Source organism: Tachyglossus aculeatus, chromosome 14, assembly GCF_015852505.1.
Source record: "Tachyglossus aculeatus isolate mTacAcu1 chromosome 14, mTacAcu1.pri, whole genome shotgun sequence".
Classification (NCBI taxonomy): Eukaryota; Metazoa; Chordata; class Mammalia; order Monotremata; family Tachyglossidae; genus Tachyglossus; species Tachyglossus aculeatus.
In genome coordinates this window covers 13,355,752-13,368,150 of record NC_052079.1, presented here as the reverse complement: position 1 = coordinate 13,368,150, position 12,399 = coordinate 13,355,752, and the positions used below count along the sequence as shown (strand labels likewise).

The window sequence follows — 12,399 nt, the reverse complement described above, 5'->3', positions numbered from 1 at the left end:
GATTACAGGTGAAGAATTTTTCAGTTATAACCCCGAGAGCAATAAAACAGCTATTTCAAGGAAATGATTTGAAGAGATATTGATTTTCTATTATTGTTGTTCTAGATTTGGAAAATGTGGCCCCTGTTTAAAAAAAATCACTTTTTGCGTAATACTGTAGTTTGCTAACAAAAGCTTCTGCCTTGGATTTTACAAGCCAGTCGCCATGCCAATTTCACTTTGCTAATTCCTGTAGCTGTGGGAGATGGATTTCCAATTGCAAGGAGCCATTTCTTGCGGTAAAAATTCCAGAGGTTCTATAAATAATATGCACCTACTCTCTTGAATTTATTGACCCAATTGGCATCAGTTTCAGTACTGAAACGTAGCCGAAATGTCAGGGAACGTAACTCTATTTGTAGAGCTATATAATTACTAGGGCTCATTTGGGGGCGGGGCAGGTGGTCTCCAAAGCCTTCCCTGACCTATGGAAGGAGGCAAATTCAAACTGTAAATTTATGATCTTCAAATCCCTTTTTACCCCCTGTTGGCTTCTAGCAAACAAATGTCATTAAAATATTTTCTGTACATATGTATAAACTTGCGTATGTAGGCATTACCAGCAATAAGTTTGCCTTACGGTGGCAGGCTGTACTGGCTCTTTGTTAGAGAGACAGAAGAGCTAAATTTCACATTTAATGAATCAGAGATAACTGCTGTACGTTGTCTGATGGATTGATATTCGCTTATGTTGTATAAATATGGAAGGGAATTAAATGTGTGTTTACAGTTTGATAAACATTCCACATAAATTATACATTTTAATTTCATTTATTAGTCGGGGACTATAGAAAGCAGGGATTTCATGTTATTCAGGCTGCTATTCAGATTGAAGGATTAGACAGGCTTCAGGAAAGTTGCACTAACTGTATATACAAAACACATTTGTATTTTCAAGCAGTCCCTACCCTTGTAGAATCTGGAGTTTAAATCAAGGGAGAACCAAAAATCGGTCTCTCTCCTGGACCACCCTAGTGGGGTAGCTTCAGGTCAGAGAACTAGTCTAAGAAGAGTTAGATTCTGTCCACTCAACATTACTGTTAGGAATAGCCCCAGAACCAGTGAAGCTACTGCCAGCCACACTCTAACTTGCGCGACACGTTCCCACAAAGCTACGCCTATCTCGAAGGGGAACAGACCGGGCTTTTGGCCATTAGTCTGTGAACCAACCCCTCTGACACCGTCTCCCCATCGGAAGATTTTCCAAATTTCCCCTTCAATTAGCGATGATTCCAGAAGTCGGGACTCTCTATAGGTAGAAATATATTGGCAATAAAATCCAGTCACTGTTGTGCTTTTCCCCAGCTGAGGATCTCTCACTTGTCTTTGATTTCTAAAGGCTTCAGATCAATAACTAGAGTGACATTATTAACAGCTCCCTCAACACCTTGGCCAGCACTAATATTAAATCCATTCTGCCTTCTGTTTGACATTTGCAGTACAGCAGAAAGTGCTGTAGATACAGTCCCACTGTCTTGGGACTGGGGTTGGAAGTAGGTTACTATGATGCTTTCAACCCTGCCTGCCTTCAAAATTCAGCTCAGTGATAGGACACTTGAGCTATTTCAGAAATCTACACTTGGCTGTAAATAATTCACCTGTCAAAGCACAAAACGTCTCACATCTGGACGGCTCTGGAAACAAAACTCTGAGCGGGTCTTTGGGCAGATTTTGACATTTTTTGATGACCGTCTGCTTGCCTTTTGTACATGCTACCTCCTAGGGAATTTCTGAATGAATCTCTAAGTAAAATGAAAACCAGTTTGGTTTTCCCCCTCCTAATACCAAGCAGAAGCTGCCTGAATTGGCCTGAAGAGGGTCTTTTAAGAAAGGGCTACATCAATTCAAACTGTACACGTAACCACACACCACCTCGGCTATCATCTACAGACCCCTGGAAACTCTTCTTCTACAGCAGCCTGGTATAAGCTGCAACTTCAAATGCGGTACTGACTCCGGGCTGAACTTGAGAGAATCAATGGGTTAAACGTGCTGTTGCAGTTATTCTTCCTCCAAAGTAGTCTCATACATTTTGCTAAGTTGTCTAAATCCTGGTGTCGTATTGATTTCTTCCTCTATGAGCTCTCACCCATTCAATAAGCTCCTAGGCCCCTGTCACCTGGCTCTGTGCACACCAAGCAAGAACAGGCTATGCAGGTCCGGACACCAGTCAGAAACTGCCCTGCTACGAAGAGGGAACAAAGCTTCGGAAACAGAAAAGCTTTGGCAACAGGTAAGGAAATGTCGGTTCCATAGAGACATGTGTGAAGTATGTGTTTGTGTGAGTGTGTGTCGGGGAGGGAGGGAGAGGAGCGGGGAGAGGTGTTGCCAATGATTGTTTCTTATGATGGGTCCTTGGAGAAAAAAAGACCTTAGAAATAGAAACCGTCAAAAGTTCCTCTAGGATTCCTTGAAAACAGCTGGCTTCCCATTCATCGAACACATACCAGTCTCCACCCTGAATTTATTAAAAGAGGAGTACAATTCAGCCATCATAATCCCAAGGCTGCAGAACCATTAAAAATAATGAAAAGTTACAAGGGGATCTATGGAAACTAAATTAGCCTCTTCACAGCCTGGGCCTAGCGGTCCCTAGCTCACAATTTCCTGAGAGCCTGCAGGAAGAGAAAAGTGTTTTACTCCAAAACCACCTCCTCCTCCTCCATCTTTAGATGGGCAATCTTTCATTTTCTTTCCCTCCCTCACAAGATGATACAGCTTATTGTTTATAACTGAGGAATTTCTTTTTGGTGTGAGGGTCGGGCTTTAAAGGGAAGATCATACGTACTGAATTAACATTCTCACCCTTACAGACATACATATCCAATATACATTTTCGCTTGATGTCCAGTCAACTTTTCTAAAAACAATTTTCATTATCATCAGGCTGATCTAAGACAAGACAATCAGGGAACTGGCTGCTCAGAGAAATAGGATTCTTATTATGGCCCAGTACCATCGCCTTTTAGACTAGCTTAGTCACTTATTTCCTTTTATTATAATGCCAAATGTTATTTAGATTCCGGTCATTTAGTAATGCTACACTGAACACATCAAGGCTTCTGAAAAATCCCATACCTCTAGCTTCTTCATTTTCATAATAATCACATATTGCTATCCCTTCTCCCCCAAATTACACCCGCTGCTATTGAAAGAAATAGCTCAGTGTCTTAACATAGTTAAAGGGATTATGATGCAATGAACAGCAGTCTTAAAAACGTTCATTCACGATATGAAGATTCGGAAAATCTAGTTAAAATTCCTTCAGCTTTTAAGGAACATAAGCAGCTTTGGGATGTTTTGCCTGACACTAACTTTTTCACTTATTCCCTTGGAGCGATCATCTGCATTAGTGAAGATATTTATTGGAAGGTAGCCCCCCCCACAGCTGTGACAGTCCTCAAACCGACAATCCAAACTGTTTCAATCAGTGAAAGTTTGAGATCGTCCAAATGACAGTTTTCCCTGGAGGAACAGTGGGAGTATTTGAGAGTAGGTTCGGAGTCACAGATGTGGAGGGACAACCATTATCACGGGTGTGCAGTTAAGGTGCATGTGTGGGGAGGGTAATATGAAAAGCCGGGCCTGCAATTTTACCCGTCCTCATTAAACACTGTGGAAGCACCATGGCATAGTGGAAAGTGGAATGAGCTGGGACTCACTGGACCTGGGTTCTTATCCCGGCTCCTTCACTTGTCTGTTGAATAACCTTGGGTAAGTTACTTAACTTCTCTTTGCCTCAGTTTCCTCATCAGTAGAATGGAAATTAAATCCTCTTCCCCCTCCAACTGTGAGTCCCATGTGGGACAGGGACTGTGTCTGACCTGATTATCTTTCATCTACCCCGGTGTCTAGTACAGTGCTTGGCACAAAGTAAACACTTAACAAATGACATTTAAAAAGCGCTCAATAAAGACCATTGACTGATTGGCGGGGGAAGGTAAGGGAAAGGAGAGCCAAGGAGACCCACAGATTTGCTTTTCAGCTTCACAGTTAATGAAGAAAATGTTCAGCTCTTAAAGGGAGAAGGAACACAGACTTCTTCAGCTGACTTGGGTAAGGTTCACCCCCGGATAAAACTTCACCCCGGATAAAACCTGGCCTTTCACAGAATACAGCTGTCGTCATTTGTTATTTCTGGGGAACCTCAGAGCTGAGTAACTAGGTTCTAAGGCTGGCTCTACCACTTGCCTGCTGTGTGACCTTGGCAAGTCACTTAACTTCTCTGGGCCTCCGTTTCCTCATTTGTAAAATGGGGATTTAATACCTATTCTCCCTCCCCTTTAGGCTGTGAGTCCCATCTGGGACGGGGACTGCATCCAAACTGATTATCTTGTATCTTCCCGGAGCTTAGTACCATGTTTGGGACATAGCAAGCTGTTAACAGGTACCACGATTATTATTAATTATTATTAGTGTGTTAATGCACCAATCCAAAGCAACTCTGATCCGGCTTTTTCATTTGAGAGCAAGGGCACAGAAGTAGAGCTACATTATTTTCCTCCATTTACTTTTGAATTACCCTAAATTAGATAGGCAGCAGAGTCTGTTGGAAAGGGCAGGGATCTGAAAGTCAAAGCACCTGGGTTCTTAGTTCAGCTTTTCCCCAGGCCCACTGGGCGACCTCCACCAAGTCACTTCAGGGCCTTGTGTCTCGGTCTCCTCACTCATAAAACGGGGATAATGATACCTGCCTCTCCCTTCCTCCCATGATGTCAGGAGGGCGAAATGAGGTAAGTAATGTAGAAGATGCTTTAGAATTCTCAAAGCATTATACACGTTCACAGTATTGCTATTATGATGCACTCTTGAGCTTATGTTATAATCAAGGTCTCCCCTGAGAGTACAAATGCACAGGAAGAAGACATGAAGGAAAAACTCTGAAAACAGTAGGCTTCCTTAAGCTGCTGCGGGTTGGGTGGTGAGTTAATGCCCAACCTCCTGAGCAAACTGCTCAGATCAGGATTAAGGTGGCTACCAATCACTGTTGTCACTTCCTTCCTTACAGACTGTTCTAAGCAGGTCACCTGTTTGACACTTGGAATTAGCAACAGCTCCAGAAGGGAAAAATCTTTTTTTTGGTCCTTTTTCTTTTGCAAAAATGTGAAAACTACGATCACTTCTGGGCATGCTGCATGGCAGTAGTCTCCCCCCCCATCCCCTACGACCTACCCCCGGCCAAGTGCCTAGAATGATTTCCTTTCCTCTTGGTGGCAAGGCTTCCCCATATCTATTAATCCCCATATCTGTTTCCTTTTCCTTTTTTCTATATCAGTATGGCTCTTTTGTCTTTCACGCCTGTTTTAAAACAACAGCTCGAGTACAGTACAAACATCTTTAAAGAGGACCAAAATAATTTCCCAAGTAAGCAAATAAGACTTTGCACTTCAAATCAGGCCTTGATTCATTAGAAATCTTAAACTTCTCATGAGAAAAATTAACATTTAAACCACTGCTGCTTGGCCAAGCACTCCACCACACAAGAATATGAAATATCTCCTCTAAAAAAGTACAAAAAGGACAAAACCACAAATGTGGAACTTCAATTAATTTAAAGCCCCAATCAGCAAAGAATAAATCCTTCGCAGATCTAATTACCAAAGCTCTCGGAAGACCTGGGCCGGCCAGCCAATCTTCCCCATGTTTGAACAGCTTGATGAACTAGGGGACTGATGGATATCAAGTCATTTTGTTTAATTTATAAATGGATTTTCCCCTAATACTTAAATTATCATCAGTACAACACAATGAAAATGGGAACATTCTGAATGCAAAGTCTATAAGAGGCCTGGAAGGAATTCCAATGAGGGAATGTCACCTCTGTTCATTCCTCTATACAATTGATCTAATTAAATACCGAGGGTGGAAAGGCAGTTTAAAATGTAGCCATTACTGTTTTCTTTTTAGCCTTAATTTATCTGTTCACATCTTTCAAGTACCTTCTGATGCTCCAAAAAAAGAGAAAAAAAGGCCCCCAAACTCACGAATTTGGCAAGTCCCCAATAATTTTCATTCCACACAAGTTAATATTCTGAAAGCCTATTCATAGGTTGGGTTGAATAATAAATAAACGTATTACATTTAGCCATTGTGACAATGAAAGAAGAGGGCATTCTAAATCAGAACCTTTTCAGTCACTTGAAAGAGAAACTAAAGGGACCTTTTGTGGGGGTCTCGTTCACCCCAAATTAGAGCTGGGTTATTTCACTTATTAAAACATCTCTTTATTTTCCAATCTCGTCCTTATTTAATTACTGCAGGGAATGGAAAGTCGCCCTGAATCGTTAAATACCACCAGACCTATTGATAGTCCTTTCACACCGGCAACTTGAGTTCAATCATTCGGTCAAGATCCCACCCACCAGTGGCCCCGGCGCGATGGCAAATCCCACCTGGTTCCGGGGTCTCTGACTGAGAAGAGGAGGACGCTGAGCTGGCTCCGTCCTCGGCCGCGCCTTGGGAGAGGAGCCCCCGGCCAGGGGGCAGTTTCATCCCCAACTGCTCAGCCATCTCCACGTGGTCTCCTGGGTGGACGTAGTCAAAGACACTGCTGCCCGTCAGCTCGACCTGTGAGGGGAGGGTGGGAGAGGTGAGGGGGTGAGGGGCGGGGGAGGAGGGAGAGGGGGAGGAAAAGATCAGAACTATTCACGGTTCTGCCTGTCTTCCACACGCCTCAGTGTAAGATGCTGAATACGGTACCCAAGGCCCTGCACCAGTGGAGGAGAACAGCATGGGGCAGGGGTCTGTCCCACAACCAGGGGTGGGAGGAGCCTTGTTTTATCATTGCTTGACCTCCTGGATTTGAAACTGTACGAGGCTGTAAGCACCTTGAGGACTCAGCTCAGACTTAACATGTCAAACAGGACTTCTCATCTTCCCGCCCAAACCTTGTCCTCTCCTTGGCTTCCCCACCACTGTAGACGGCACCGCCATTTTCCCTGCTTCACCAGCTTGTAACCTCGGCATTATCCTCAACTCACTTCTCTCATTCAACCCACATAATCAATCCATTACAAATCCTATCGGTTCTACCTTTATAACATCACTAAAATCCACCCTTTCCTCTCCATCCAAACTCCTATTACACTGTCAGCATTTATTCATTCATTCATTCAATCGTATTTATTGAGTGCTTACTATGTGCAGAGCACTGTACTAAGCGCTTCGGAAGTACAAGTTGGCGACATATAGAGATGGGCCCTACCCAACAGTGGGTTCATTTATCATAGTCCACTTTGACTTCTGCATCAGCCACCTTGCTGACCTCTCTGCCTCCTGTCTCGCCCCATTCCATTCCCTTATTTCTCTCTGCTGCCCAGATCGTTTTCCTTAATGAAACTGTTCAGTCCACAGCTCCCCACCCCTTAGCAACCTTCAGTGGCTGCCCATCCACCTCCACGTCAAACAGATACTGCTCATCATTGGCTTTAAAGCACTCAATCAGCCCGTCTGCCACATCTTACCTTGCTGATTTACTATTTCAATCCATCCTGCACACTTTGATCTTCTAACACCAACCTATTCACTGAACCTCAATCTCACCTATCTCACCACTTACCCCTTGCCCATATCCTCCTTCTGGCCTGGGACTTCCTCCCCCTTCCTATCTAACAGGGAAACTAAACACCTTCAAAGCCTTACTTTTTTTTAATGGCATTTGTTAAGCACTTACTATGCATCAAAGACTGCTCTGAGTGCTGGGATAGATACAAGTTCATTAGGTTGGACACAGTTCCTGCCCATATGGGGGCTCACAGTCTAAGTAGGAGGGAGTACAGGAGAACTGAAGCACAGAGAAGTTAAGTGAGTTGCCCAAGGTCACAGAGTAAGCAATTGATAGAGCTGGGATTAGAACTCGGGTCCTCTGACTCCTAGGCCTGTGCTCTTTCTACTAGATTATTAAAACCACCTTTCCTCCAAAAGACTTTCCCCAACTAGGGCCTCATTTCTTCTACTCCATCTCCCCCCTGCATTGCCTAGGCACTTGGGTCAGTACCTCTTGGGCATTTGATATTCACCCCACCCTCAGCCTCACAGCACTTATGCAGTTTTCCATAATTTATTTATTTACACTAATATCTCCCCTTCTAGACTGTAAACTCACTGTGGACAGGGAACTTGAATACCAACTTTGTTGTCTGACTCCCTTCAGGTGCTTAATACAGTGCTCTGCATGCAGTAAGCCCTCAGTAAATATCACTGATTGACTGATTGATTGTAACAGGCCTGTTTTCATGGCTCACTCATGAAAGCAGCTTCTTACTGCTCCCAAGTACTTGAACCTGATGATTATCCTAGTTCACCAATCTTTCTTTATTCCCTTTCTTGTTCCATCCCCAATTCTGCCTTGGGATCTCTGGATGGAGGTAACGTGACCTTTTGGAAAGAGAATGTGATCTCTTCCCAGCTCTCCCAATGACCTGCTGTGTGAACTCAGGCAAGTCACTTAACCTCTCTGGTCAGTGGTAAAATGGGGATTAAGTACCTGTCCTCTCTATTTCTTACGATGTAAACTCTGAGGATGGACTGTGTCCCACCTGATTACCTTGCATGTACTCGAGCACTTATCACAGTGCTTGATTTTTGTTTCAGTGGTATTTGTTAAGCATTTACTAAACATTCATTCGAGAACTAAACTACATTTGAGAAGCAGCGTGGCTCAGTGGAAAGAGCACAGGCTTTGGAGTCAGAGATCATGGGTTCAAATCCCGGCTGCACCAATTATCAGCTGTGTGACTTTGGGCAAGTCACTTAACTTCTCTGTGCCTCGGTTCCTTCACCTGTAAAATGGGGACTAAGACTGTGAGCCCCCCGTGGGACAACCTGATCACCTTGTAACCTCCCCAGTGCTTAGAACAGTGCTTTGCACATAGTAAGTGCTTAATAAATGCCATAATTAATTAATTAAATAATTAATTATTTCAATCATATTTAATTGAACACTTACTGTGTGCACAGCACTGTACTAAGCACTTGGGAGAGTACAATACAGCATTAAACAGACACATTCCCTGCCCTCAATGAGCGTACAGTCTAGAGGACTTTATGTGCCAGGAACTGCACTAAGTGCCAGGGTATATACAAAGATAATCAGGTTAGACACAGTCCACGTCCCACATGCAGTTCACGGTCTTAATCCCCACTTTAAAGATGAGGTAACTGAAACATGGAGAAGTTAAGTGACTTGCCCAGGGTCACCCGGTAGATAAATGGCGGAGCCAAAGTTACAACGCAGGTCCTCCGACTTCCAGGACCATTTTCTTTCCAATAGGCCAGGCTGCTTTTCATAGTAAGTGCTTCATGAATACCTCTTCCCCTTTCCCGGCCAAGTCAGCTTCTCTGAATGGAGCTGGCTGGTCTGGGGCATAACACCCCAAGACAGACCATCACATTCATCCTCTCAGCCCTTCTAAAACAATCAGTGCATATGTGCTCGGAACAAATCAGGAAGAATTTGAATACGTAAATAAGTAATATTTCATTAAAGGGCAACCCATCTTTGATGATTATTAATAGGACAGCTCATTCCTGGATCAATCTTCCCCCATCTTTTCCCCAAATCGGGGCCTCTTTCTTTGCTACTAAATCACACTTTCCCACTGTATTGCGGCCTAAATTACTTTCCAATAACCGTTCCATTCATCTGGTATTGTTACTCAGTGTAAATCAGAATTCATAAATGATCGGTTCATACCCTCTGGGAGGGGGGATTACATGTAAATAATCCCTTTAATGTACGCATTGCCTCTAAGCATTTCACACCGCAATAAACTGGTAAACTGAATTTAGGCAATTAAGAAATTAAATGAAACTAATAAAATGTGTATTTTAATATTTCTCGGTGGTTATTTTATTTGGGGATTAGTGAATTTGAAAGTCATTGTCACTTTGCATGGGGGGCAGACTGTAGCCTGTCACTTTCTGCTGCCTTTTCTGGCTCTGTTTCCATGCATCTGGAGCCCATTATTTAAAATCTTGGAGTGAGATATTTCTGCAGCGGCCTCAGCCTCCAGCCTGGGAACAGGTAGATGGACAGGTTGGAGCCCTAGGGCACAGGTTCATGCTTCAAACATTCTTGATTGTTTCTCCCAACCACACTGGACTCTCCCAAATGCTTAGTAAAGTGCTCATTTTTGCTTTAATGGCATTTGTTATGTGCTTACTATGTGCCAGGCACTGTTCTAAGCGCTTGGGTAGATACAAGATAATCTGGCAGGACAGAGTCTCTGTTCAACAGGAGACTCACAAATCTAATCCCCATTTTACAGATGTGGTAACTGAGGCACAGAGAAATGAAGTGACTTGCCCAAGGTGAAACAGCAGACAAGTGGCAGAGCTAGGACTAGGCCATGTGCTCTATCCACCAGGCCATGCTGCTTCTCATTTTGTACCCTGGATTGATTGAATGAATGACATCCTCAGTCCTTTCGGACAGGAACTCTGAATGTTTAGTCTGTCTCTGAGACCGTTAATACTGCAGCAAGTGATGCCAGCCTTGGTCAGCTAAGCAATGTGGTTTCTGTTCAACATCCTTAAACTCTGAAGAACTCTGGGCCAGCTTCACACCCATGGTGGTGTCAAGGGGCTCGCAGATGTCTTCCTGACTGACTCTGATGCCATTTTCCTGAGGAGAATTCAGATTAATGGAGCTTGAACTGCTCTGACCACACTACCCCTGCTGCAGGGATTCTCCAGGTGAATCAGGGACTAGGTCCAAACTGAGTTACATGGATTCACCCCAATGCCTGCTCCTGTACTTGACATAATGCACATACTTAGCAGACATTAATCAGGACACTAACTTGCATCACTCTCTGATAGGCCCTACCCAACCATCATAAACCCGGAATTTCCCATCCACCTCTCCAGCCAGTCACCTGCAACTGTAACAGTCATTTTTGTACCCACAAAGTTGGGTGGAAAAAAATCACAAGAACAGGCTACAGCGTGGTTGGGGTTGACTTTCTTTCATCAGGTCTTTGGGCTCTCCCGCTAGAAGGAGGAGACACTAATTTGTCCTTTCCCTCATCAAGCAGGCTCATCAATAATCTCTGTACAGCCCTCCTAGGGGGAAGTCGTGCTTTTTAAGCATAGTGCTGGACCAACCCTGTGATGCTTTGAATCTGGACCCTGGGACATGGCCCAGAGTCAGAGACGGCCCAGAGCAGAGAGATATATGTCAGTACTGTAGAATCAGCAGTGATTCTACAGTAAACCCCACTCCCACTGAGTGCAGCATTGTGCCTGTTATAAAAAAGTGACTCTCCCCCAATATACCATCTCCCTCCCACCAAATGATACTCGCTTGGAGACCCTGGCTCATGTAGATCAGTACTAAAAATAACAATTGTGGTATTTGTTAAGCCCTTATGATGGGCCAAGCACTGCACTAAACACTGGGGTAGATATAATAAATCAATCAATGGTATCTACTGATCGCTTACTATGTGCACAGCACTGTACTAAATGTTTGGGAGAATACAACACAGCATCATAACAGACACATTCCTTGCCCACATTGAGCTTATAGATACCAGATAAATAACAAATAACCAGATCTGATGCAGTTTCTGTCCCACATGGGTCTCACGTTCTAAATACACTGAGCCCTTACTCTGTGCCAAGCACTGTACTAAGTGCTTGGAAGAGCTCAATAGTTAAGTAGATATAATTCCTGCCCTCAGGGAACATACAATGTAGCAGAGTTGCCTTTTTTGACCTGAAAAAGCCTGTTTCCACAGCCCCAGGAATGAGACTGAAATCCTTAAATCTTGTGTTTCTTAAACACTTTGAATAGCCCAATCCATTCAAACATGAAGGGGGGTTACGGACACTAGCTTCCTGGAATAGGCAACAAGGTGGCCACCCCACCTTCACTCCTGATACAGACGGGAGACAGGGGTGATACTTTTTGTTACCTCTGCAGCACTGAGGGATAACAGTGGTATAAAAGAATGAGATGTAATAAGATGTGATATCTTGATTAGTGTAGGTTTTTCCCTTAGATTTATTGGCACGTTAATGCCATCTTCATAACTTCTTACATACTGAAGAATGATCTTGAATATTTATGAAGTGTTTTGACAGAAACTTGATGTTCTTTACTGCTCTGTCTCATCCTATGTATTTGCTGGCTTATCTGAAGGGAAAAACGCATAAAAGCAGAGCTCTCCCACAGAAATCCTTGTATAAATTAGCAGAACAAGAAGAGAAAAAAGTTCCCTGTCTCAAGATGACATGATGGAACAAAATTCCTGCCACTGTCGGAAAACAAGAAAAAAAAACTGACTCCGGTAATAGGCATGCATCAGCACTGCTTTTCCCAAGTAAGAATGGCACCAGGGAGAAACCAAACAGTAC

The 12,399-nt window shown here is 43.6% G+C and overlaps 1 protein-coding gene across 3 annotated transcripts in view; it reads right to left on the bottom strand.

Moving 5' to 3' along the window:
* The window catches only part of NPAS3 (neuronal PAS domain protein 3), a 686,751-nt gene that overhangs the window by 86,108 nt on the left and 588,244 nt on the right, over window positions 1-12,399 (bottom strand). For all 3 annotated transcript variants that reach the window (XM_038756404.1, XM_038756402.1, XM_038756403.1), the window contains exon 6: window positions 6,432-6,606. In XM_038756404.1, the coding sequence (XP_038612332.1) occupies window positions 6,432-6,606 (175 nt within the window). The remainder of the gene's footprint in view (window positions 1-6,431; window positions 6,607-12,399) is intronic.